General features: G+C 44.7%; 1 protein-coding gene across 13 annotated transcripts in view; it reads left to right on the top strand.

Moving 5' to 3' along the window:
* Positions 1 to 2,968: 2,968 nt before the first annotated feature.
* Positions 2,969 to 26,545, top strand: part of LOC147012519 (dynein axonemal heavy chain 8-like) — a 70,479-nt gene continuing 46,902 nt past the window's right edge. For 2 of the 13 annotated variants that reach the window (XM_085853505.1, XM_085853497.1), the window contains exons 1-4: positions 2,970 to 3,101; positions 8,898 to 9,075; positions 13,334 to 13,387; positions 13,987 to 14,040. In XM_085853505.1, the coding sequence (XP_085709631.1) occupies positions 3,053 to 3,101; positions 8,898 to 9,075; positions 13,334 to 13,387; positions 13,987 to 14,040 (335 nt within the window). In that variant the 5' untranslated portion in view covers positions 2,970 to 3,052. Of the gene's footprint in view, positions 3,102 to 8,464; positions 8,662 to 8,897; positions 9,076 to 12,999; positions 13,090 to 13,333; positions 13,388 to 13,976; positions 14,085 to 26,545 lie in introns of those variants that run through there. The other 11 variants (XM_085853498.1, XM_085853504.1, XM_085853493.1 and 8 more) reach the window with 11 other exon arrangements.

The following is a 26,545-nucleotide window of genomic DNA, read 5'->3' as shown; positions in this document are numbered from 1 at the left end:
CGTATCCGGGGCACTCGGCGCGTCTGGCGCGCCATTGAGGCGTTTTGCCGTGGCCCACCTCGCCGCAGTAGATGCATACTCCTTCGGGCTTGGCCTTCCGTTTTTCCGGCCTGGCTCCTACTTTGGCGTGGACGTCCTGTCGCTTTCCCCGCCGATACGAACTACTGATCGCGTCCGTGCTCTGAGTGTCAAGCAGGCGCGATGCCGAGCGTTTTCCAGACTCTTTGGCCTCGATATACTCTATCATGTCCTTTAATGGCATGTCCTGGTTCTTCTCACCGAGTAGGTCAAGTTGTATTGCTTGGTCCGCGATGCCACGGGCAACCACGTTGCGCAATATCTCTTCCGTGAAGTCGTTGACCTGATCGCACCCCGCCTTGGTGCACTTCATTTCATACTTGCACGTGTCCGCCTGCCCCTTGATGCGGGCGTGGAACGACCGGACGGGCTCCTCGTGTCCCTGCCGCATGTTAGACAGGGCCACTCGAGCTACCATCGTGTTCTCCGTCCGGACGGCGAGCGCCTTCATGGCGGCGAGGACGTCTTCTTCATCGCTGCCCACGAGGCTCCGACCCGCCGCGCGAGTGAGGTCCTTTCTCAGCTCCTCCTCACAGCACTCCAGTAGCTGCGCGACTATGTCGGGTCCGACAAGCTTAGTACCTGTTTTGTATTCGCCCCAGCGGGTTATGAAGTACGACCAGGCCTCGCCCGTTCCGGCCAGTGCTATGGAGGGACGCTTGAGTTTCTCCATCTTGGCATTCAAGCTCGCCGCCCTGGGGGCGGCGACGTGCACAGTGGCGTGTATACTCAACATGGCGGCCACCACTGCCGCCTCTGCGTGTGTAGCCATATAGTCACAACCCTCGATCGGGCACTCTGCTTCCACCGGCGCCATAGGAACAGTTATTCTGGAGTAAACGTTCTATGTTCGGTGATGCACACGTGTGTACAGTGTCCTGGGGGCGAAGATTGGGTACAGAACCCGAGAAATCCAAACTCACTGTCGACGTTCTCGTGGTCCGTTTTCACCCAGTCGCGTCCTCCTCAGCACCGACGATCTTTACTCGACTGCATCAAGTTGTTTGATTATAAATAAGAACTGAGTTCAATTTGTTCGACCACTTTATTAGCGTGGAACGACAATAATCAAACAAGTATTGAACAGGTTGAAACGCCCACAACATCCCTGGCTCCGGCTCAGGCTGCGCATGCGCACTGGCACAGGGGACCGTCGATATGTAGAATTACCGTAAAGTACAATGTTCTCTAGTCACCTAATCCGGCCTGACAGCCCCGATGCTCCTCCAACAAACCGCATTCGACTTTCCTCATTTACCGTTACCAGTTCGGAACCCGTGCAGACCCCGAGGCTGCGCTCAACGGAGATCCCTCCGGATCGCGGCGTTCAGGACCCGACAGCGTCCCATCTGGGTCACCAGATGTGATGATGACCCTCACCAATCCTGGCCAAGAATTGAGGGGAGTCAACTGAGGATTCTCGAATATACGGTTTATTGAAGTTGCACAGCACACTTGCAAGCGGAGGTGGCACAGGGACCAACCGCAGCAGTCAGAACCTGTACCACACTAAAGGTTACACTCCAAAATTTTCATATATAAAACCTATTCCTCGGCGGAGAAAAGCAAGCAAAGAAAGAAACAAAGATGCAAGTGGGCTTTTTCCCCCTCCCTGCGGCCCTCGGGGAGAATTATCAGTAAACAGCTCCTTTGTCACGCTTCAGACAGCGAGAAAGCGCCGGCACGTGTTCATAAACAGGAGCAAATCCTTTGTAGATCTCCAAGACTTGTTGACACTCCACTGGAATTCATAACAACCTGCAGACGCTGCTCTGTGGCAAGGCCATGGCTGGCTTGTTGATATTACATTTTAACACATCGTACAGCAAATTGTAAAACGAGGGCAAAAGCTTGGAAACACAATTTGAAGCAACCAGGTCAATGGTTTGAATCCTGACACCTGGTTAATGCAATTGATGAATGTTTAAATAAGTCAAATGTACAAATATGGGCCAATGGGGCCATCACCTAATATGTCATAACACCCCCACCCCCCTCCTGGACTGACCGCGTTTCCTCCATCGGAGCCGTTCGTGGGTTCCATGGTGTTCGTTCTGTGATCTTCACCGGAGAGATCTCGGGTCATCGTGCATGTCGTGATCATTACATGGAAAACACAAAAGATGATGGGTTTTAAAAATAAATAAATAAATAAATAATCATTTCATATTTAAAAGTGAGTTTTGGGTTAAAAGTCGGGTCGGTTTGTTTTCATCCCCGGGGGAGTCAAAGCCACGCCTACTTGAAGCCACGCCCACTTATAGCCACGCCCACTTATAGCCACGTCCACTTCAACTGCTTTTCAATCCGCCGAGTGTGTCTTACTCCCTCGGCTCGTCTCCTATTGTGGCGTACTCTCGGTCTCTGTCTCTCTCTCTCTCTCTCTGTCTGTCTCTGTCTCTCTCTCTCTGTCTGTCTCTGTCTCTCTCTGTGTCTGTCTTTCTCTCTCTGTCTCTGTCTCTGTCTCTCTCTGTCTCTCTCTCTCTGTCTGTCTCTCTCTCTCTGTGTCTCTCTCTCTCTCTGTGTCTCTCTTTCTCTCTCTCTCTGTCTGTCTCTGTCTCTCTGTCTCTCTCTCTTTCTCTGTCTCTCTCTCTGTCTGTCTGTCTCTCTCTGTCTCTCTCTCTGTCTCTCTCTGTCTATCTCTCTCTGTGTCTGTCTCTCTCTCTCTCTCTGTGTCTCTCTCTCTCTGTGTCTGTCTTTCTCTCTCTCTCTGTCTGTCTCTGTCTCTCTGTCTCTCTGTCTCTATCTCTGTCTCTCTCTGTCTGTCTGTCTCTCTCTGTCTCTGTCTCTGTCTCTCTCTCTGTCTCTCTCTCTCTGTGTCTGTCTCTCTGTGTCTGTGTCTCTCTCTGTGTCTGTCTCTCTCTCTGTCTCTCTCTCTCTCTCTCTCTCTCTCTCTCTCTCTCTCTCTCTCTCTCTCTCTCTCTCTCTCTCTCTGGTCGGTGTGTTGAAGACTTGATCCGATTTCCCCCTGGTGATGTGGACGCCCTTGCTCGCCGTTCTGTGTTCTCTCTGCACCTGTGAAGGTGAGACTCCATTATTGTTGGTGAGAGGTGGGTTCAAACTTGCCGGTGAGGAAGGTGTGTGCGGTGAGTAACGGGTACACAGGAATGTCTCTCCGTCTACAAACCACATCCTTGTTTACCTTCAATGTACATTCGACTCTGGCACACACGAACATGGCAAGTGACCCGGATTTTCGGGGTTTGACCCGTTTTGTTTGTGAAAACACGCAGACCCGTTGTAGTGGGGTCTAAACCCGTAATGGATGGAAACAATTCACTCTCGAACGTCTTGGTGATGTTTATCAGAACTCTGGAACACTTTAAATGGCAGGATTTGATTCGGATTATTAGGACACACGACACCGTCTAATCAGAGAGAGAGAGAGAGAGAGAGAGAGAGAGAGAGAGAGAGAGAGAGAGAGAGAGAGAGAGAGAGAAAAAGAAAGAGAGAGAGAGAAAGAAAGAGAGAGAGAGAAAGAAAGAGAGAGACCTCCAGGTTTGAGTACAGTGTGGTGTCCCATCCTATTTGTTTGGCTGCAAAGCAGTGTCTCATTTAATTAATATTGATTACCGTTAGAATTTGGAATATGGTAACTTATGGCAAGAAATATTTCCTTCAAGTTGATGTAAGGTGTGCAACCTGTACCTGCTGGTTGCATCATTTTTCTGTAAGTGCAGTTGTGGCACTGAGGCAGTGCCCCTGTTCCACCTGATGTTATTGATCCACCTATAATCAACACACTTGGTGTTATTGATCCACCTATGATCAACACACATGGTGTTATTGATACATCTATGATCAACCCACCTGGTGTTATTGATCCACCTATGATCAACCCACCTGGTGTTGATCCACCTATGATCAACCCACCTGGTGTTGATCCACCAATGATCAACCCACCTGGTGTTGATCCACCTATGATCAACCCACCTGGTGTTATTGATCCACCGATGATCAACCCACCTGGTGTTGATCCACCTATGATCAACCCACATGGTGTTGATCCATCGATGATCAGCCCACCTGGTGTTGTTGATCCACCTATGATCAACCCACCTAGTGTTTCTGGTGCAGGCGTAATGTGGAATGTCATGTTAAGCATGTTCAGTTTGTCGTTTTAAGGGTTTACTGGAGTATCACGTGACACTGTGGTCCCTGCAGGTGGATTACACAGAGGACGGTGAAGACACGCCGAATTACGCCATTTCCCTTTGAGATATCACGATGTACAGTACTTACTGAACATCGTCTTGGCCCCACCTTTCAATGTGAAGAATTACTTGAAAAATTAAAAAATATTCTCGGATCCGGATCCGGATCTTCACCAAAATCAGATCAGTTCGTCCTTGTCGCACACCCAACCTGTCCACACCAAGTTTCATCGGAATCCATGCACACCGTTTTAAGATATCCTGCTCACAGACAAAAAGACAAACAAACAGGTGAATACCGAATGGACGTCCACGTTCGGTGGCACAGGGAACGAGAAATTCCCTGACTGGGGTCTCGTGTCCACACTCGAGGTCTCATGTGGACACTCAGGGTCTCGTGCCCACACTCGGGGTCTCATGTGCACACTCGAGGTCCCGTGCCCACACTTTGGGTCTCGTGTCCACACTCGGGGTCTCATGCCCACATTCGGGGTCTCGTGTAAACACCTGGGGTCTCGTGCCCACACTCGGGGTCTCTTGCCCACACTCGGGGTCTCTTGCCCACACCTGGGGTCTCGTGCCCACACTCGGGGTCTCTTGCCCAAACTCGGGGTCTCGTGTCCACACTCCGGATCCGGATCTACACCAAAATTGAATTGATTAGTCTTTATCACACACGCAACCTGTCCACCAAGTTCCAGCTTCATTCATCCATAACCTTTTGAGATATCCTGCTGTATATCGATTTTGGCCCGATCTCTCAATGGGAAAGAATCACAAATAAACAGTCAAGTGTCGAGATCCCGATCTTCACCAATATCGAATCATTTCATCCTTGTCACACATCCAGCCTCTCCACCAAATTTTCTCCAAATCTGTCCACAACCTTTGAGATATCCTGTTCACAGACAGACAAACTGACAAAAACACCGACAGTGGTGAAAACATCACCTCCATTCACCTTCGGTGGTGGAGGTAATAGGAGCACAACAGAGCTGGAGAAATATTTCAAGACCACCAATCCCTCTGGTATAGAGAGAAGGTTTTGATGGTTTAAATGAGGGGAATGTTGGAAGCGACAGCAGTTGTGTGTAGTTTGGAGCTTTTTTCATGACAGATCATTGAAAGCCTTTCATACCATGATACTTGACAAAGGACCTCCCCTTTCTCAGAATCACAAGGCAGCAGTGGGCTTTGGAGGCCAAATCGCAGATATCATCTGTCCAATTAGACAGGATGTAGTTTATTTTGAGATTTGGGAGTTTGAGAAAGTGCTCATCTTCAAGAGAAATGTATGAGGACGAGGAGTGTGTGTTGGGGTTGAGATAGGGTGGGAGGGGAGGTGGGATGAGGGCGGGGGGGGTCGTATTGTCGTACAGAAAAAAATAACCTTCTGGTGAGTGGAGAGGGCTACTCGGAAAAAAAACAGGACCATTCAGCCTTCTAAGAGATTGTGGTTGATCCCATGGAGCATCGAAATATTTCAAATTCAACCATTATCCACATGTCTGATGTTCAGTGAGATTGCTCTCATGATGGTGTGGCACATGCATCATGGACCAAAAGGCTTTTTCCTCTTGTCTTGATTTCCTAATGTTACAATATAAACTCAATGTCCTGTACAATATGAACTGCCTTTCCTCCAAAATAAGTTTCTGCTCCCACTAAGTGACCCAAAAACCAAAAGATTTCCACTGGAAGGCTAATCACCTGCTCGATGAAGAAGTCAAGCTGTGATTCTCCATGATTACATGGTCAAAGTATTCAGTTTGATCTGGAGAGAAGGGCTATTATTAATCAGTTAGAAGTCAGTCAAATTTCTATGTGCATCTTTAATTCGAAGCAAAGGTTGGGAGGATACTCGAGAAGTATGCACACTTCCCTCCAAGCTGTTTTGCTTTTCGTGCTCGCCCGCCATTTCGAGCTCATCCGTCATTTCATTTCTAGCTCGTCCGTCATTTCATTTCGAGCTCTCCGCCATTTCGAGCTCATCCGTCATTTCATTTCGAGCTCTCCGCCATTTCGAGCTCGTCCGCCATTTCGTGCTTGTCCGCCATTTGAGCTCGTCCGCCATTTCGTGCTGGTCCGCCATTTTGAGCTCGTCCGCCATTTCGTGCTCGTCCGCCATTTTGAGCTAGTCCGCCATTTCGTGCTAGTCCGCCATTTCGAGCTCGTCCGCCATTTCAAGCTCGTCCACCATTTCGGGCTCGTCTGCCATTTCGAGCTCATCCGTCATTTCATTTCGAGCTCTCCGCCATTTTGAGCTCGTCCGCCATTTCGTGCTTGTCCGCCATTTTGAGCTCGTCCACCATTTCGTGCTAGTCCGCCATTTCGAGCTCGTCCGCCATTTCGAGCTCGTCCACCATTTCTGGCTCGTCCGCCATTTTGGGCTCGCCCGCCATTTCGAGCTCGTCCGCCATTTTGGGCTCGTTCGCCATTTCGGGCTCATCCGCCATTTCGGGCTCGTCTGCCATTTCGGGCTCGTCCGCCATTTCGGGCTCGCCTGCAAATTTGGGCTCGTCCGCCATTTTGGGCTCGTCCGCCATTTCGGACTCGTCCACCATTTCGAGCTCGTCCGCCATTTCGGGCTCGCCTGCCAATTTGGGCTCGTCCGCCATTTTGGGCTCGCCCGCCATTTCGGACTCGTCCGCTATTTTGAGCTCGTCCGCCATTTCGGGCTCGTCCGCCATTTCGGGCTCGTCCGCCATTTCGGGCTCGTCCGCCATTTCGGGCTCGACCTCCATTTTGGGCTCGACCTCCATTTTGGGCTCGCCCGCCATTTTGAGCTCGTCCGCCATTTCGGACTCGTCCGCCATTTCAAGCTCGTCCACCATTTCGGGCTCGTCTGCCATTTCGAGCTCATCCGTCATTTCATTTCGAGCTCTCCGCCATTTTGAGCTCGTCCGCCATTTCGTGCTTGTCCGCCATTTTGAGCTCGTCCACCATTTCGTGCTAGTCCGCCATTTCGAGCTCGTCCGCCATTTCGAGCTCGTCCACCATTTCTGGCTCGTCCGCCATTTTGGGCTCGCCCGCCATTTCGAGCTCGTCCGCCATTTTGGGCTCGTTCGCCATTTCGGGCTCATCCGCCATTTCGGGCTCGTCTGCCATTTCGGGCTCGTCCGCCATTTCGGGCTCGCCTGCAAATTTGGGCTCGTCCGCCATTTTGGGCTCGTCCGCCATTTCGGACTCGTCCACCATTTCGAGCTCGTCCGCCATTTCGGGCTCGCCTGCCAATTTGGGCTCGTCCGCCATTTTGGGCTCGCCCGCCATTTCGGACTCGTCCGCTATTTTGAGCTCGTCCGCCATTTCGGGCTCGTCCGCCATTTCGGGCTCGTCCGCCATTTCGGGCTCGTCCGCCATTTCGGGCTCGACCTCCATTTTGGGCTCGACCTCCATTTTGGGCTCGCCCGCCATTTTGAGCTCGTCCGCCATTTCGGACTCGTCCGCCATTTCGAGCTCGTCCGCCATTTCGGGCTCGTCCGCCATTTTGAGCTCGTCCGCCATTTCGAGCTCGTCCGCCATTTTGGGCTCGCCCGCCATTTTGAGCTCGTCCTCCATTTCAAACTCGTCTGCCAATTCGAGCTCATTCACCATTTCAAACTCGTCCGTCATTTCATTTCGTGCTCGCCCGCCATTTCGAGCTCGTCTGCCATAACAGAGACAGGTGATCATCCTCTCTTATGGAAAGGACATTCCAGGCACCCACCCGAAGTGACAGCCTCAGGTTAACCCAAGGAGACCGTCGTCTGGTGTACGAAACCTGAGCACCACTCGGACACACGTGACCGTAATTTGACCCGGGAAGGTTACCCCGTGGTTTTCCTCCTGTCATCATTAATGGAGGTCCCGAAGGGTCCTGAATTAACTTTTTCCTCAAAAGTTGATGGAATCAATCGGAACTTGCACAGACACAATGTCGGGGTTCCCTCATTAATCCCTGAAAGTTTCAGCTTCCTCGGTCAAATCCTCCCGGAGGAGTAGATGATGCATACCCACCTACATACCCACATACCCACATACCCACATATAACTCCGTTAGGGAGGGAAGATTGTCGATAAAGACAAAAACAGAAAATAAAGAACGTTGATTCGTATCGAGGGAATTATCATCGACGAACTCGGACTCGATTTTCCACCTTCACAACACAATCTGAAACACAAACAATCCGTTAAAACGAAACGTTCAATCTTTGGATTTATTTTAAATCATGGACACGTGATGTGGCGGGAACCAATCAGACACCGCGATCTCTCTGTTCGCTTTTTCCCCAAACAGCTCGCGCTCTTCACTCGGTTACCACAGCGTACCGTCCTTCATCCGACACGACGTGCGGTCCACCATGACCCGAGATCTCAGAGCGAACACCTCGGGATCCCCGGGAGGTTCTCCGGAAGACCGCGGGTCCATGGTCGGTTCACCCGAGACCCGGTACGTGACGTTCACTCCGTACCGAGAACTTGTGTTTCCGTACTGATCCGTGCTGTGTACTAACACAGGAACTCATTGATTTAGTGAATGTCACGATATCTGGAGCGGAGCTCGAATTGAATTGTGAATGGAAATCCCATGCATGACATGTTACCCTCCCTCCCTCTTGTACATGTATGACATCATTTTATACCTCATCACTTCATTCCTCTTTAATCTCGTTTACAACAAATCAGATGAAGATTTACTTGTGATTATGGGCCTCTGCACCGGCACACAATGGCCTGTTCTTGAGGACTGCAGTGGCATCTTTGACGTCCTCGAGGAATCACTGGATGAGAAGACAAGATACTTCCCTTTGCTTTCAGAGGAAGGTATGCTCACTGATGCAACACCTTCCCTGTGCATCACCAGGTTGGGAGTTTATAGCTCGTCCTGTAACAACCTTATTTTAGGCCAAATTATGTTCAATAATATATTTAAAGATGTAAAGGGTGAACTTAGTTACCACTAAACCAGTCGGCTGTTTGTAAAGCAGAGTAAGTGAGAGTTTACCAGGAAACTAATTAATTTTGCTCGATGGATGGAAGTCACAAGTTCAAGGTCAAAGTTTGACCCAAAATCATTTTTCACGAAAATGTTTCACCTCAAGCTGTGACCTCGACCTTTTGACCTGCTGTAAGAACTGTTATGAAACCATTGTCACAGGATGGGTGTGTTTGTACCGATAAAATATAAAAGTATACCTGGTGTTGGTTTAATGGTTGGGGTGGTGGGCTTGGTTTACATGGGTCTTCAGTTCAAATCCCACTTGGCTGTTGAATTAATACCAGGTGGGGTTGACTCAGCTTGTCATTCTTCTGAGGTTGGCAAAGTGATACCAGCTTGCTGGGAGGATTGAGACGTTTGAGTATCCTGTGTCAGAGTGGTCACCTGTCCAGGATTGTGTCCAATAACCCAGGTAACTGCTGTAGCAGCACTGATGCTCTCTCTGTACAGAGTGTGGTCTTCATGGATGGATCATAAAGGACACGTTTAACAACATTACCCATCACTGAGGGTCAGGGACTTGAATTCTCATGACCACCTGACTCATTTAATAATTTATAGTTCATCATAACCTCTTTTAATTGAGGAAAGTGTGAAAATGTAAAATTTAAAGATTAATTCGTGTTTGTTTACTTGTTTACCAGCAAATACTACCTGTCGCTTCGCTGATGGAAATATTCAAGATAGGAGGGAGAGGGGGAAGGGGAAGAGGGAGAGGAGGGAGGGGACGAGGGAAAGGAGGGATGGGAAGGATAGAGGCGAGGTGGGAGGTGAGAGTGGATGGAGGTGAGAGGGGAAGTGGGAGAGAGGGGGGAGGGGAAGGATAGAGGAGGAAAAAGGTTGGAAAGAGAAGAATAGGGGTGGGATAGTGAGGGATAGGGATAATAGAGAGTGATAGGGGTGAGAGAGGGGGAGGGAGGGGGAAAGTGTGGCGGGGGAGAGGAGGGAATTGACTGAATGCAATGGGTTCTTCGGTATTTGAATAGCAAAATGAATTACCTAAAACTTGTCCTTGTCTGATTTTTCATTTTTGTCCCAAGGTCAAGGTCACAAGGTCAAAAACTTAGAAAACTGCGAATTTTGATGTAAAAATCATTCGATCGCCCAAACTTTGAGAGCGAGGATGACAATATTTTTTATGCATAATCCTGAGGTCATTCCCGACCTAAATTATTGAAACCATTTTGCTCTATCTCGAACACCTTGCCCGTGGCGCCTCCTTCAAGTTTGTTAACCTCCGCCATCTTCGAAGATGGATGGAGGTTGCTGTTTTCAACCCTTTCTGTTTGTTTGTTTGTTTGTGAACAGTATTACGGAAAAACTCCTCGACGGATTTCGACGAAACTTGGTGGGGGGATTAGGTATGGTCCAAGGATCATGCCATTAAATTTTGGACTTGGTCCCCCCCCCCCAAAAAAAAAATTGTTGAATTTTTTTTTTGCATTTCTGCATGTTTTAAGTGATTTCCAACCCCCCCAAAAAAAATTGTTACCCCCCCTAAAATAGAGAATGTTTTTTTTTGCATTTCATGTTTTATGTGATTTCCAACCCTCCCCAAAAAAATTGTTACCCCCCAAAAATAGAGAATTTTTTTTGCATTTCTACATGTTTTAAGTGATTTCCAACCCTCCCAAATTGTTACCCCCCCCCCCCAAAAAAAAAGGGGAAAATTTTTTTTTTGCATTTCTACATGTTTTAAGTGATTTCCAACTCTCCCCAAAAAAATTGTTGGAGAAAAAAAAATGTTTTTTTTTTGCATTTCTCCATGTTTTAAGTGATTTCCAACCCGCCCCCCAAAATAATTGTTTGAGAAAAAAAAATTTTTGCAACTTTTTTTTCAACAAAATTTCGATTTCTTTTTTTTGCATTTCTACATGTTTTAAGTGATTTCCAACCCCTCCCCCCACAAAAAAAATGTTGGAGAAAAGAACTATAACTGTCAGCACTGTTGACATCATATTTCAATAATAAGATATAAGGTTCACTTGAGTGACCCAGCAGTATTGGCGGCGGAGGTTTTGCACTCTCCCGAGTGCTCCCCCTCTAGTTTTTACGCTGATTTCATCAAAGTATGGATAATCCGAGGAGTGTGAAATCCCATATAGCCTATATGACGTTATATTGTTCCTGGAATGTTCCAGAGGAAGTTTTGCACCAAATAATCCTTGACCTTTGACCTTCAAAGGCCACAAAGGTTAAATTTTCAAAGTTGTTGGAATCAAACCATGTTTTCAACCTTCTTTGACGAACTAACTCCAATAAGCTATAGCACGTATCCTGTTTCCTTATTTTAATGTCCACAACATTGTTTTGTGACCTTAAAAGGTTTTGCAAAGGTCAAATTTTGAAAGTTGTTGAACGAAACCGGGTTTTCGACACTTTGCAGCTGTTGATGGAAGGCCACTATAATTAATTAAAATTGGTGAAAAATTATCACTTTGTCTCATCCTTGACTTCTGAAACAATCTGCATCGTCAAATACCGCTCGTGAACCATCGTCGTCTTCAGACTTGTTTTATAGTTCGGTTATTTCAATCTCCAGATCTCCTCTACTTGCGGCTACAGTGTCTTTCAGCGCTTGCGCCCTCGTCTCGCGGCCGTAGTATACGAGGAAAGGTCCTCACGTGCTTGGTTCGACTTCCTCGAATTGGTCTGAATTCCAACACATCGTCGTTTCTCCAGCAAGAGGGGAACAGACAGGCATAGAGTGGGCGGGGTTTTCCCTGCTCGACCATAACCCCGCCCAGAAAAGGCGGATCCATGGAGGTCCCTGTCCAATCAGGACGATCAGCGCGTCAGCCCCGCCCCACTCAGAGCCTCAAAGTGTGAGTGTTTGCAGAGTTGTCGAGTTCGGAGGGTTCATAATTCAGAGAGTTGGGAGTTCTTTGGAGGGAGTAGTTCCTGGAAGGCAGTTTGGGTTGGTTTTGTTGCTTAAATTTTTTATTATCTTGCCAAAACGAAGTTTTGCAAGATATGTTAGTCATCTTGTATGTTTTTTTTATTTTTATTTTTTGTCTGTAATCACATATAAAAAATTCTGCAGAGCACAGTTATCATCGGAAATTTTTGTAACTTCGCATATCAGAGGCCTATAGAGGTCCCTTTCAGTGCACAAAATTTTGAAGGTCAAAGGTCAAGGTCACTTTGGCGCAAATCAGGGGAGTCGACGAAACCCTTATTTTTTGAGTAATTTTGATCGGATCGTCTTCAAACTTCATGGGAATATAATTCATGGTCTGGCGCTCAGCTGATTAATTTTTGGTGGCGATTGGCCTTGACCTTCATATGTTTTTTATTTTTTTTATTTTTTGGTCTGTAATCACGTATAAATCACTCTGCAGAGCACAGTCATCATTGGAAATGTTTGTAACTTCGCATATCAGAGGCCTAAAGAGGTCCCTTTCAGCGCATAAAATTTTGAAGGTCAAGGTCACTTTGTTGCAAATCAGGGGAGTCGACGAAACCCTTATTTTTTGAGTAAATTTGATCGGATCGTCTTCAAACTTCATGGGAATATAGTTCATGATCTGGCGCTCAGCTGATTAATTTTTGGTGGCGATTGGCCTTGACCTTCATGGTTAGCGCCTAAGGTCAAACATATTTGACCCCAAGGTCAAAATTTCAAGTTTTCGGAACCACATCGTGTAGTACCTCAAATTGAACACCTCGATGAGTGCTTTCTAGATATGTCAAGCTTGAGACATTATGACGTCATTTGGTGACGTTATGAAGCAAAAGCATATTTTTCATGTTACTCTGTAGAACGATTCTCATCGGAATCTCTTGTAGGCAGATATTCCTCAAGGAGTCGCTCCTGGTGGATTGCAGCTCTGTTCACCTCAGTGTGACCTTAAAGAAGTCACAGGTGGTCACCTTTTGGTAAGATACGGGTCACCCTGCGGGTGACATTGGTTTATTTGTTTATTTATTTGTGCAGAGATCTCAGGATCGGAGTGGAATTTGCATCGCATTCACATACATAACGAAGATTCAGTGCGTTTTAAAATGAGTGGAACTTTTAATGGAACCAACTTGCTTCCCGTTCTCTTCTTGGTTTAATGGAACCAACCAACACCAATGGAACCATAAGGTGTACAATTGTTTTCTCTTTTCTTTCCTTCAGGGATTTCAAGGAAAAACTGGGCCACCTGGTCCTCCAGGAGTCATTGGACCTCAGGTAAAGACAAGAGCAAGTTCATCAATAATATATTTTCCTGGAAGCCTTCATGCCACAGACAGTGATGGAATGAATTATTTCCCATTGATAGACGATGATATATGAGTGTGTTCTGTCTGATTTCACAATTGGTGAATCTTCGAGATGTTGGATGCCGCACTCACAACATCCTTCTGAGGACATGGGAAGTCTGCTTCCTTTCACTCTTCACATGTATCATTGTCCTTTTATCCACAAGAGTGGAAGAATTAATGAGTGGCAGGAATTGAATCCTTCGTGTGTGTGTGTGTGTGTGTGTGTGTGTGTGTGTGTGTGTGTGTGTGTGTGTGTGTGTGTGTGTGTGTTTACACAGTTGTTTCGATGTATGTGTGCACATTAAATGTGTGTAAATTTACAACTGTATGTGTGCGGGTCATTGTGTAGGCATGTGGATAATTGTTGGAGTGAAGTGTTGAAGTGACAATATAATTGGACTTGATCACAGGTGTTATTTGTGATCAGTGTTATCATTATGTTAATTAAATGATAGTTTTAGAGTTGTAATTGTATTTTTTGTAAGTTTCGTTTTTTTTCTCATTGCTTTTTTTAGGGTTCAACAGGCCAGACTGGACCCATGGGAGAGCGGGGTCACCCTGGCCCTCCTGGCCCACCGGGTGAGCTGGGACTGCCAGGTTCAGATGGAAAAGATGGCATGAAGGTCGGAAACAACAGTTTTATGTTTATACTGCCATACAATTTTTAGTTAAAGCAACAACAACCAACAACAACAACAACAACAACAAACAAGGGGTTGGGAGTAATTTGGGTGTTGAAATTTGTTTGGATAAACAATATGAGTAAAGGTGATAACTCGATTTTGCAATTTCAGATTGATAGTTGAGGGTATAAACTGAATTTTAATCTCACTCTCCAGGGATTGATGTTTTATTAAATTATTTTACACAGGTGTTTAAACTCTGACACAAATTCAGGTAAATTGGTCTCAATGTAAAGTGATGAGAACACACTTGTTCGATAAGAAAAGTATCATTCCTGGATGCTGTCCTTCGAATAACCCAAGTGGTTTTTAATGACCTTTGTTGAACCTTTCACCTCCCAATCATCGTTTTTAATCTTACTGTTAATATTGACCCCCAGGATATCCATGGTAATCGTCATGGCCATGAAAGTTTATAATCTGTCCCTCACCTCTTGATCTCTCAAAATCTTGGAGTTACTCAGTGAGGACTAGACTATGGAATACCCACACTGTTGATGAGAGTGGAAAAATCACGACAACACTCTCAATGTCAAACTTCCAGGGTTATCGTATCCATAGACTCATTAATTACCCCCACAAGTGTGTGGATCAGGTGGTTTATTCTCATCACACCAAGCTCCTCGACGCACATTCGTGGAGCACCCAAAACCCCCACATTAACACGTCATCAACTTGGGGGAAAAACACAAGCTATGGTAAAGCAAGCTCAAGACACAGCTGCTTCTTCTACTGTCTGTGTAGCATCATTGGCTGGGGGTACAGCTGTGGAACTGATGCAATACCCTCTGCTGATTCTATCAGGAATTTTTAATTTGTTCATGGTGCCAGCGATAGCTCACCTACTCTTCAAAAAGGACACCGTGGGATCTTTAACGTCCACCAACTAATCCCAGGAGATGGGACGTGTATGTTTACGTCCAACCAAGCGACGGAACACACATTTATGAATCACCCTGCCTGTGAAACACTGGGATGACAGTTTAAAGCTGGGTTTGGATTCAAAGCGAGGCTGGACAGCTTAAAAGTGAGTGTACCAACCTGTGGGCCATTCTGCCAGCCCAAGACACCCACTGTCCCCTTTTAAAACCTTAACCAAACAGGTGTGGTAATCTTAATCCTGATGAAGCAGCACTTCATGGATGGAAAAAGTAAATTAAAATGGAGGTCTCATAATAATTAGCATTCTCAGGTCTCACACTCAGAGGTCTCAGGACTTATTTGTCTCGAAAAACAAATCATGAAAATCACAATGACTAAATTATGTTTTCCTTCCATCTCATCTGTAATGCGGTCGATGAAAGACTTCCCTGGAAAGAAATCACATGATATATACCAGATTTAATGACTGGGAAGTTTATCATTGAGCCGGGATAAAATAGTAGGATCAATATGTCACATGACCCCCAAAAAATTGCAAGAAAACGTTTTATGGAATCTTTTTGTTTTATTTGATCTTCAGAACAACATATTAAAAGTTACCAAAAATGGACTACCACAAAGGGTCTAAATATGGCGTCAGTAAAAATAACTAAATGGACGATTGACATCCAAACAAAAACTGATTAAAATACTCCAAAATACCAAAAGTGTTACACAGTCTACCCTCGATAAATTAGTTTTGATCTGTCGAGCGTATGTTCCAACGTACCTTCCACCGAATATTTAGTCTTCATTTTCATCATCTGAAACTGGCTCAGTAACCACATAACCACAGTTGTCTTCTTGGCAAGGTCCGCAAGCTCTGGTCCATTCAAGGCCATGTTTATTACAGCTACATTTCAGTATGCTGCATCCTGTAGTGCAGTTGCAATGGATCATTTTGAGCAGAATGTCTGGCACAGGGCTCTTATGCATCAGGAGTGGAATATTTTTGTCCTCTTGCACATCCAAGCCCCATTCAGTAGGGTTCATGCCGTCTTCCTTGCCCATCCAAACCATGACTTGTCGGTACGTCTGCCGAGAGTGAAGGTTTGTGATCGAGGTTGTTGGACGCAGTCTTTTGGTTGTCACGAAGGTCTCTGCGGCCACTTTCATGCAAAGGAACTTGTCGCGTAATTATGCCAAAGAGTCAGATTGGATTCCATTAAACAAGGACACCATTGCCTTGCAACCAGTGGTTTCTACAGTAAATTGATCTGCCATTGGTGTGCAAAAGACCTGTGAACAGGCACGCAAGACAGATTCACCCTTGATGACTTTTTGGAAAACAGATTTCTTCCCCATCCCAAAGATTCTCAAAGTAGTGTCACATCCAGAGAAAGTATGAGCAAACAGTAGATCAGAGCAGACATCATCACCAAGTCACCGTTTCAGAACTTCGATTTCATAAACATTTGGTTTCCCCTTGTCTGACCTAAAGTACAGGTACTTGCAGTCCTTAGAAGTTGCATGATACAGCAGCAATACCAGCAGATCCGTGTCTTCTCTGATCAGGGTTGTTGCATTGGAGGATGTCATTGTGACGGATGCTTTCACGATGTCCAAGTCTGCATCTCCTTCAGCTTGGATGATATGACAGCTTTTCTGCCGCAAGTGTTCAGAGATCAAGTGTATGAGGTCCTGTTTGTTCATAACATTTGAGAGGAAATCTTCCTTTCTCCCAACGAATGTTGTTGTATCCGATATGTTTACCTTTTTCGAAACCAGAGCTCGACTTTGTCGCTGATTCGTATTGTCCTCCATCATATCTTGGTCCTCCATCATATCCATCAAAGACAACGGTGGCATTGCCGGACAGGTCTGATGTGAAAGACGTGTCGGCATCGGCAATTGAGCTGGAGGTGCTGCCTTCGGTCCATTTCAGTCGATTTAGAAGTGAACCACCATCTAGAACATAGCGATCAGTCTCTGGAATGGACTGAATAACTGCATCTTCGGATGAAGTAACATGCCATTGTATGGAATCCAGAAGTTATGCTTTTTCTGGATTCTGCACACGATTCTTTGCTTCAAACAAGGATGGAGGATATGGGGAAAGTTCACATTTCATTCCCTCATCTGGGCACAGATTTTCCTGCTGAGATACCACAAGGAACCTCTGAAATAACAGTGCTGGATCAATGGCTCAATCCTCGGTGATCTTTTTTGGCCTGGGCTGATGTTAGTGTCCTCACTGCAGTGTTTCATTTGTGCGAATCCGAGAAGACAGATTGTCCTTCCATTTTATTCACTGTGTTTCTGCCAACAATGAAAAGGTCTTGCACATTGACATCCTCATTAGCATTTATACCTGTGATGATGTTACGAAGGGTCACCTCATCCGAGAATGGAGAATGTTGTTCAAGCTTTGTGGCAATTTTGGCCAAGTCCATCGTGTCCATGTCTATTTGTGATGCAGATTCCTCTTTGTGCTGTTCGCTCATTGTGTATACGGTTCGACAGAATTCCTGCATGGCGTAGCTGTAGCTGGAGGATACCGGAGACGACATTGTCCAAACAGCTCTTTGATGTTCAGTCATTCCACTTCCTCTTGTCAGGCCCCCTGTACATTTAATGGACGGCATCAGGGTCTGTTTGATCACCAAGTCTGATCCAAGGCCAGCCCAGCGTTGGTCGGTGCGTTGACTCACGTGGAATCCGTTTCTGAATTTCGAAAATACTGCAGAGTTTTCAGTTTCTCACGCCTGCATCTTCTGCAGGTAAAGATAAGCAGACTGCAGATGGTTGGGATGTCCAGCAGCAGGAAATATCGGTAAGCAGACAGATATAGCGTGGAGTTGCATTTGCTACGACCCTGTGCAATCGGCCTCGACAAGTTCCCAGGCCACTCCCAACATTTGCAGATAGTTCAGCCATAATTTTCTCATTTTTGAACTGTTAGATAATTCAGACTTTTTGGAAACTCGTGTATGGGAAATCCATTTGATACAATCACTTTTGAGTGACGTTTCCAAGTCTATTGAACTCGCATCTGACATCGTATATTGACTGTCAAATTTTTGCACGAGGATCTCAAATCCTGGCTCATCTGCAATGACTTTAGCTGCGATCCTGGTGCATCAGACACTGACAAACAAAGAGGTGTCCCCAAAATTGGTGCTACAAAGCTTTTCCATTCATCATGTGATGAACCATAGCGTTTTCACCGGAAATCGTCTCCAAGACCTCTTTCAGGTCACTCCCATTCATCACTACTCCTCTGGCCCCCAACAGATTGAGCTCACTGAAAGTCATATTATCCCCCAAAAATTATCCTCAAAGGATTAAAGTGATCGGAAAGTGTTCAATTCATCAGATTTGAGTAGATATCAGACATGTTCTCACATTGGCTCCCATCTTTTTCTAACCTCATATCTAGACCCTTTATTTTGGTCCAATTTTTAGAAACTTTGGATATGTTGTACTGTAGACCTAATAGAAAAGAAAAATACCATAAAACGTTTTCTTCCAATTTTTTGGGGGTACACGGCAATTTTTCCATATTTTGACTCTCCTCAAAGTAACTAAGTTGGATGACGTCATAAATTATCGGAGTTCGGAGAGACGATTTGTCATTTAACAGACCCCTGGTATTTCGACAGATTCAATACTGTTCAATGAGTTTTCTTCCTTTCTAACACTGGAAATCTCCTGGCCCTTTAAATCGGATGAGATGTTTTTTTCGACTGATGGAGAAGGCATCCATCTATTAACATGCTGATCGAGAGGAACAGGTTGTTCAACTGGTGGCGTGACCTCAATAGGTATTGCCTGTCCCTCACTTGCAGCAAGCTTGGGAGGAGAAGGCTACAAATGATGGTGAAAGCGACGTGGACTTGCTCTACCCTGATTCAGACAAGCAGTTCCGTGCCCTTCTTCGACGAGGAAAGCATTGACGAGGATTTCCTCGGGTTGAGCTGAAAAGCTTCATCAAACTCAAACAGCCCTTTTTCAGGGCCACAAATCCACAAGACATAAGCATCATACCGGGATGAATCCCTTTTCTTCCTTTTTCTGGGAAGAAAAAAAATCCTCTTTATAATATTAAACAAGGACAAATGTGTCCAAGAGCAGCGTCCGAATATTATCCTCAAAGGATTTGTCGGCTAAAAAAAAAAAAACAACAACAACAACTTCCGATATTTCGTCACTTGCCTTGATTAAGCCAATAGCGAGACCCGTCCGTGTATTTACGTATTTACGAAATATAGTGCATTTACGAATTTACAATTCATGAAATGGAATAATCTTTAAATAGTGATGTGAACTTTTCGAAACTTTAAAGCAAATGTCCGAATATATTTAAAAGTTCACGATAGACGCTTTCAAAAGACACCGTCAATGCGAGGATGTGTACAAGTGCTTAGTATTTAAGGAGATCCGGATCGTGTATATAAAAGAGCCGAGTTTGAATATAAAGGTTTTGTCTTCACAAGAAGAAGAACAACAACAACGCCGAGCATTCTGAGAGCAGCGTTAGCAATCTGAGACGCTGCTGAAAATAATAAATAAAAATAAAAACTTCTTGGTGTCCTCTCCTCTCTCTTCAACTTCTTGAAAATGAGAATAAGACTGTTAGACTAAATTAAGGGGACGTGGGAGTTCGCACGTTGATTCCTCCGTCACTTTGTTCCGTGCAAAGTTAATGTACAAACGTATTGAGATCTCGATCAGAAAATAAAAAGATCAATCGATTAATTTCCTTTGAGGGTGAAAAATACGGGTGCTGTTATTTGATTTCAGGGAAATAGAGATGATGAGCTTCACCAAAAAGCTCTAATTTGGTCTTATCTGTCCACAGGACATTTTCCCAGAAGGATTTTGGCTTGTTCAGGTGTGTTTTGGCAAACTCCAGTCGGGCTTTCTTTTGTCTCTCTCTCATCAGTGGGGTCCTCCTGTGTCTCCCACCATAGAACCCCCTTTCATTTTGTTGGCGATGGATTGTACGAGTTGAAACCGTCGTACCTCGTGTCTGAAGGTCAGCTTGAATCTGTTTGGCAGTTGATCAAGGTGCTTTCTCCACCATTCGAATAATACTTCACTGAAATCTTCTATCAAGTCTTCTCTTGTGACCACGTCCAGGGAGGTTGGCTGCAGTGCCATGGGCCATAAACTTCCTGATAACATTGTGTGCGGTGGACACAAGAACATCAAGGTCTCTGAAGATGGACAAGTAACCTTGAGATTGTCCATGCTTGGCTACAATCTTGTGTCTGACCTCCTCAGACAATTCTCTGTTTTTCTTTCTTTTCTCCATGCTCATTGCGGTACACACAGAGACACAAAACAGTAGAATGACTTCATTTCTCTCTTAAAACTGGTTGAATGAGTGATTTTTTTTTTAATTTCGCAGGCACCTGCAGCTCACCACAGGTGAGTTCAATTCCAAAGGAAAGGAGACTCACCCGCTTTAAATCAAATTATTTCTAACAACTCCTAATAGGTGTCAATAATATTGTCGAGACCATTTTAGGATTTCTATGTGGAATAAGTAAAGAATTAGTAATTTTTTTAGATTTTTCTTTTTGTTTAGCTCCACTGCAAACCAAATAAATACATTTGTGGAGAACAAAATATTTTTTTAATTTCAACAATTTTCTGGAAGAAATGGTACATTATTTGAAAAAAAGTGCAAGGGTGTCAATATTTTGGGCCACTACTGTGTGTATGTAATTCAATTTAAATAAAATAAAGATTGTAAAAGTCGAATAAATAAATTAATTCTGGAAGTTTACCACCTGACAGAGTGGCGATTACACCACCCGAGCGAACACGTTACGTGAGTTATTCGTGCCTGTTGTATGTGTCCTTTATGATGTCCTTAAAAACAGTAAGTTTCCTGTTTGAAATGATTTTCAATTTTTAGCTCACCTGTTCGAAGAACAGAGAGCTATAGCCATACCCCCGACGTGAGCGTGAAAATATTAAAGTTTTTGGTGCAAGTTATTTTTTCCTTTCTAATGTTTTTATCTACCACACTATTTTTTATACGCCCGATATATAAATAAATATTTTTTTTATCGGGGCGTATTATGTGATGCCGGTCGTCCGTCCGTCCGTTTGTCTGTCCGTCCGTCCGTTCCTGTCCGCACTCTAACTCCCAAAGTTTTCAACTTTCACGTTTCATATTTGGTTCATAGGTACAGACTGTGGAGACGGTGTGTCATGACCTACGTTCGTCATCTAAAGTGGTTGCCTTGGCAACCAGGATGCTGTTTTCCAATTCTGTATGTACCTTCTTGTTCGGGCGTATATTGTGCTCACTTGCGCTCTTGTCACTGATTACAATATACAAATACATATACTGCTTTAAAATTATTTGGATCAGACTTCACTGCAAGCCTTTATAAAAAATATTAATTATTAGACGAGTCCTTTAAAAATGATAAATGTATAAACAGGCGAGCATTGGGTGGCTTTGACACCAACTCTGGTTTTTGACTACCAGACAGGCAGACAGAGGAAAAAAAATTATCTCACCATTCTCCATGCACGTGCGATCGATCCAAATTCAGAGAGAAAGTGCTGTTTAATGGCAGGTTTGCTTTCCAATTCATGTACGATTGCTGTTCAAAGTCGAACTTTCAATGGAAATGAAGTTGTTCCTCGATAATAAACTGATGTTTGTGGACAGACGGATGGACATGATCCAGTTGCTTCACCCTGCTTTTCGCTTTGCATGTGCGGGGTAATTATCGGTATTATGTATGTGAGTAGGGTGAATATACTGGTTCTGGCTCACTTTTCCCCATGTAAATGAATGGGGGATTTTCGGCGATTCATATTTTTTTTCCCTAAAAATAAACCCCCTTTTTATCCCAAGGTATATTTATTTGTCTCCCCTTTTAACCTGGGGACACTTTTTTTTTCAAATAATCCATGCAATAAGATAAAGATTTGTTCAAGTACTAAAGTGGTAATGTGATTTGTTAAAGGTGATTCTAAAGAAATATCTGAAACGTCTAAGCCTCGGGACACTCTTTATGAAATAACCGATGCATATTGTTTAGCTCACTCATTGAACCTATAAAGATTTGTTCATTCTCAAATTCCTTCAATAGTTTAATTTTCTTTGCACAATAATCCCCATCTAAAATATTGAAAAACAAAACATTTGAATCTTTATTTTTTGAAGATACCCCTTTTGTGCCATTACGAAATGATAAACTTCTCTTAATGCTCTTGTTTGACCACCTCCTGAGCCACATATCATTTTGATATTCATTTTTTTCTTTACATCCTCTAACTTACTACTTTTTAAATTGATTCGCTTATTTGTTTTATTTACCTTTGTTTTAGTTATTTTTTCAATAAGACTTATTTGATATTTTTCACATTCATTATGTTTTCCATTTATATACCAAGACTGAGATTTTCTCCACTCTTTAGTTTGATTAATACTTGGTTTGACCATTTATATATTGCAAAAAAACGCGGCGGTAGCCCTTAAAAAACCCTAACCCATCTTCCCATCATTAAAACATAATCTATTCTATTCACTCTATCATACAATATCCATATGGAACACAATCTATTCCATTATCTAAAATAAATCTCTTATCATCAAAGGCTCCTAATGCCTTTTTATTTACTTCTTCACTATATATGTTATGTTTATAACTTCTTATTGTATTCATTTTCCTATATTCTTCTTTCTTATTCATCAAACAATTATAGTAATTTCTAAAAGTTATTGATTTCTTTATTACATATTTCTTTATTCCCTTTAACCTCTTATCAATCTGATCACCATGCTTATAAGCATATGCCTTTGCTTTCAATCCAATAAACTCACTCATTACTTTTCCACCCAACTCATCCTTAAACTTACCAATAACCTTTTCATTCTTTTTGGAAAATAACTCACTCTTCTTGCTGAAATTACTTGTATCATATACTCCAATATTTTTCTTCATATCTTTATAAACATCATCAGTTTTTTTTTTTTGTTTTTTTTTGTATACCTTGGTCGAGGCTCGTATGAGAGCTAACACACAACTCACAGCAAGGAGGCATGAGACAAGAGGGGCGGGAGTGGAAGGGACAAAACAGTGGGGAACAGACACATTAGGTGAACTGTGGAAGGGAGAGGGATGGGGATGGGACGGGGAACATGGCGAAGAGAAGATGGACATTTCAGGGACTTTCAGGAAGGAAAGCAGGAGAAATGAAGGAAGTGGGCTTGGGTGGATTATCGGGGGTAGAAAAGATCGAGGATTTGGATGGTGGAAGATAAGAGGTGGTGGTGAACAGCTGTTTTGAAAGCCTGGAGGGAAGAATGGGAAAGAATAGAGTGAGGAAGTTTATTCCAAAGGCGGGAAAAAAGAGGAATGAAAGAGTGAAGATGAGCAGTGATTCGTGATTTTGGTAGTTTTACCAGAAGGGGGTTGTTGGCGGACCTTGAGCGCCCTGTGGAAATGTGGTGGGGACAAATCGCAGAGAGAGCAGGGGGGGCAAGGCTGGAGAGGAGTCGGTAGAAGACAGAAAGACCACCGACCAACCTGAGGTGATTGAGTGAGAGGCCCAAAGACTCAGCTTCATTGCGGGAGATGCCGATGATCTTAAATGCCCTGGTTTTGACAGCATGAAGCCGAGAAAGGTGGGAGGCAGGAGCACCAGGCCAGAGGGGAGAGCAGTACTCCATCAGGCTACGGACAAAAGCTTTGTAAGTGGTCAGGAGCTCAAGAGGGCCGAGGAAGGACTTAGCACGACGGAGGATTCCCAGTCGGCGACTGGCTTTTGAGGCGAGGTTGGAAATGTGACTTTCCCAGGAAAGGTCATGGCAGATAGTGAGACCTAGAAGCTTGAAAGAAAAGGCTTCTTCCAGAGGATTGTTGAGAAAGTGGATGGGGGGGTTTTGTAAACGGTCCTTTCGAAGAGACATAGTGAGAATGTGAGATTTGTCTGGATTGAAAGACATGTTCCACGTGTTGGACCAGTTTGTGATTTTATCCAGATCTGCAGTGAGCGAAGAAGCTGCTGCTTGCCGGTCTGAGGGATGACAGATGGTACGGCAGAGGGTGGAGTCGTCGGCAAAGAGAAATAGAGGATTTTCCAGAGAGTCCGAGAGATCATTGATGAAAACCAGAAAAAGAACAGGGCCCAGAACGCTACCTTGAGTAACTCCAGCCTGCACAGGAAGAGGGGATGAAAGAACTCCATTTAGGGCCACACGTTGACTGCGACAGGAGAGGAAGTCTGCGAGCCATGAGTGGAGATGGCCTTGAATACCATGGGAAGAGAGTTTGGTGAGTAGGGCAGGGTGCCAGACTGTGTCAAAAGCACGTGATATGTCCAGGGATACGGCTCAAATTTCCTGTCTGGCATTGAGGACCTCCATCCATTGATGGGAGAGCAGAAGCAGCATATCCAGGTTAGAGTGACCTGGTCTGAAACCAAATTGATGATTGGAAATCAAGCCATTGGAGAAGAGGAAGGATTTCATATCTGAAGCGATGATGGATTCCATCACCTTGCTGATGATTGGGAGAAGGCTGATTGGTCTGTCTTTATAGGGATCTGTTTTTGCACCTTTTTTATGCAGGGCAGTGATGTTAGCAGATTTCCAAGCAGATGGCAGATGACCTTGGGCAAATGAGAGGGTGAATAGAACAGAGAGAGGGTGAGCAAGAGCAGAAGAGCAGGCTTTGAGGACACGTGGGCTGATGCTGTCTTGACCGGTTGCAGAATCTGACTCGAGGTTTGAAAGCAAGCTCTCCACCTTGTCAGGAGAAAAGGATACAGAGTCCAGGGACAGTTGGGTGCGACTGGGTAAAGTGGGTAGAGATAGTGATGGGTTTAGGACACAAGATTTAGCTGCAAACACCGAGTTTAGACATTCAGCTTTATCACGTGTGGAATCAGCAGTGCGGCCATTTGAGGTAAGGGAGGGATGGAGGGGGAACATACACCAGAAACAGATTTGATTAAACGCCACCAGGATTTTGAGGAGGGAGAGAGGTTTGAGAGTTCAGACTTGAGATGAGAAAGATGTTGTTTTCTGGCTCTCCTGAGGGTAGATACACACTTGTTCCGAGCTTTGTGGAAAGAACTGAGATTGCCAATAGGAACTGACAATTAATTGAAGTCACCACACATGAGGAAGAGAGAGTTGGGATGAGAGGAAGGAAGTTGGTCCATGGTACAGCACACATATAAACATGAGGTGGGAGTGGAGGGGAAGCCGGAGCCAGAGGTATTCCTGGGGGTGTGGGGGAGTGAGAGCAGTGCATGGAGAGTGAGGAATAGAGTCTTTGATGAAGAGAGCAACACCTCCACCAGGACGAGGCTCAGGTCTGTCATACCGTAAGAGGGAGTAGCCAGGGAGAGATACTTGGGACTCAGACACGTCTTGGGAGAGGAAAGTTTCTGTTAGGCAGATAATGTCTGGTTTGTCAGTGGCAACCTGTATGGAAAGATCTGAAAGGTTTGAGCGAAGGCCCCGGATATTTGAGGTCCACACTTTTAATGAAGAGGTAGGGGAGGACGCTTTGGGTGCAGGGGGTGGAGGGGAGGGGTAGGGTAGGACAAGGGATGAGGGGGGCAGGTAAGGAGGGTTGCTGAAGGAGTGTGGGGTATTGCAGAATAGCGAGGGGAGGGGGCCGAATGAGGAGGAGAAAAGGCTCTATGGTGCTGGGGGAGAGGGGGGACAAGAGACAAGGAAGAAGGCAGTTGAGGATTTGAGGAGGTGGAGTGAAGAGATGGAGGTGAGAGGGCAGTGGAGGGAGGCAGGTTGGTGGATGAGAGGGGGGTCAACTTTGAGAAGGAAGAGTGAGGGGGATGAAAGGTGGGAGAAAGGTGAGGGGGAATTTTTGAGAGAGGTGAGAGGGAGGCTTGGAGGGAGAAGAGTGGGATGGTTGCTTTGAGAGTGAGAGTGAGGGGTGAGGGGGTGAGTTGGCACTGAAGTTGGAAAAAAGAATGGTTGATGGAAAGCGAGCATCCATGGCAAACTGTGGTTTTTAAAAGTTTTAGGTCAGAGATGCGATTTAACACAATTCTTGATGGATGCAATGAAGGCGAATTCAGAGCATGGAGAGAAGAAGCGCTGTAATAGTTGGATTTTTTAGGCAAGGAATGAAGGAGAGGTCGAAATGAGAGCAGTCTGTTAAAATAGCAGAAGAGTAGTGCATTGTGAAACAGTAAAGATTACCACATGTGTGAGAGAGGAAGATGAAGCATTATAAGATCGTTTTTGTTGTTAAAAATAATGTATGAGAGAGTTCAACAGATTAGGTCATGGAAGTGTAAAAAACAAAAATCGAGGAAGAAGACGAGGTGGAAGTTAAGAGGAAGAAGAAGCAGAATCGGGAGAAGGTGAGCGTGTTGTTGTTGTTGTTGGGTATATATATATATATATATATACATATATATATATATATATATATATATATATATATTTGTTGTTGTTAATATTAATGTATGAGAGAGTTCAACAGATTAGGTCATGGAAGTGTAAAAAAAAAAATCGAGGAAGAAGACGA

Source organism: Eptatretus burgeri, chromosome 14, assembly GCF_056783735.1.
Source record: "Eptatretus burgeri isolate ZD-2024b chromosome 14, Ebu_testis_v1, whole genome shotgun sequence".
Lineage (NCBI taxonomy): Eukaryota > Metazoa > Chordata > Myxini > Myxiniformes > Myxinidae > Eptatretus > Eptatretus burgeri.
The sequence above is the reverse complement of the archived record's forward strand: the minus strand, read 5'-3'. Positions and strand labels throughout refer to the sequence as shown.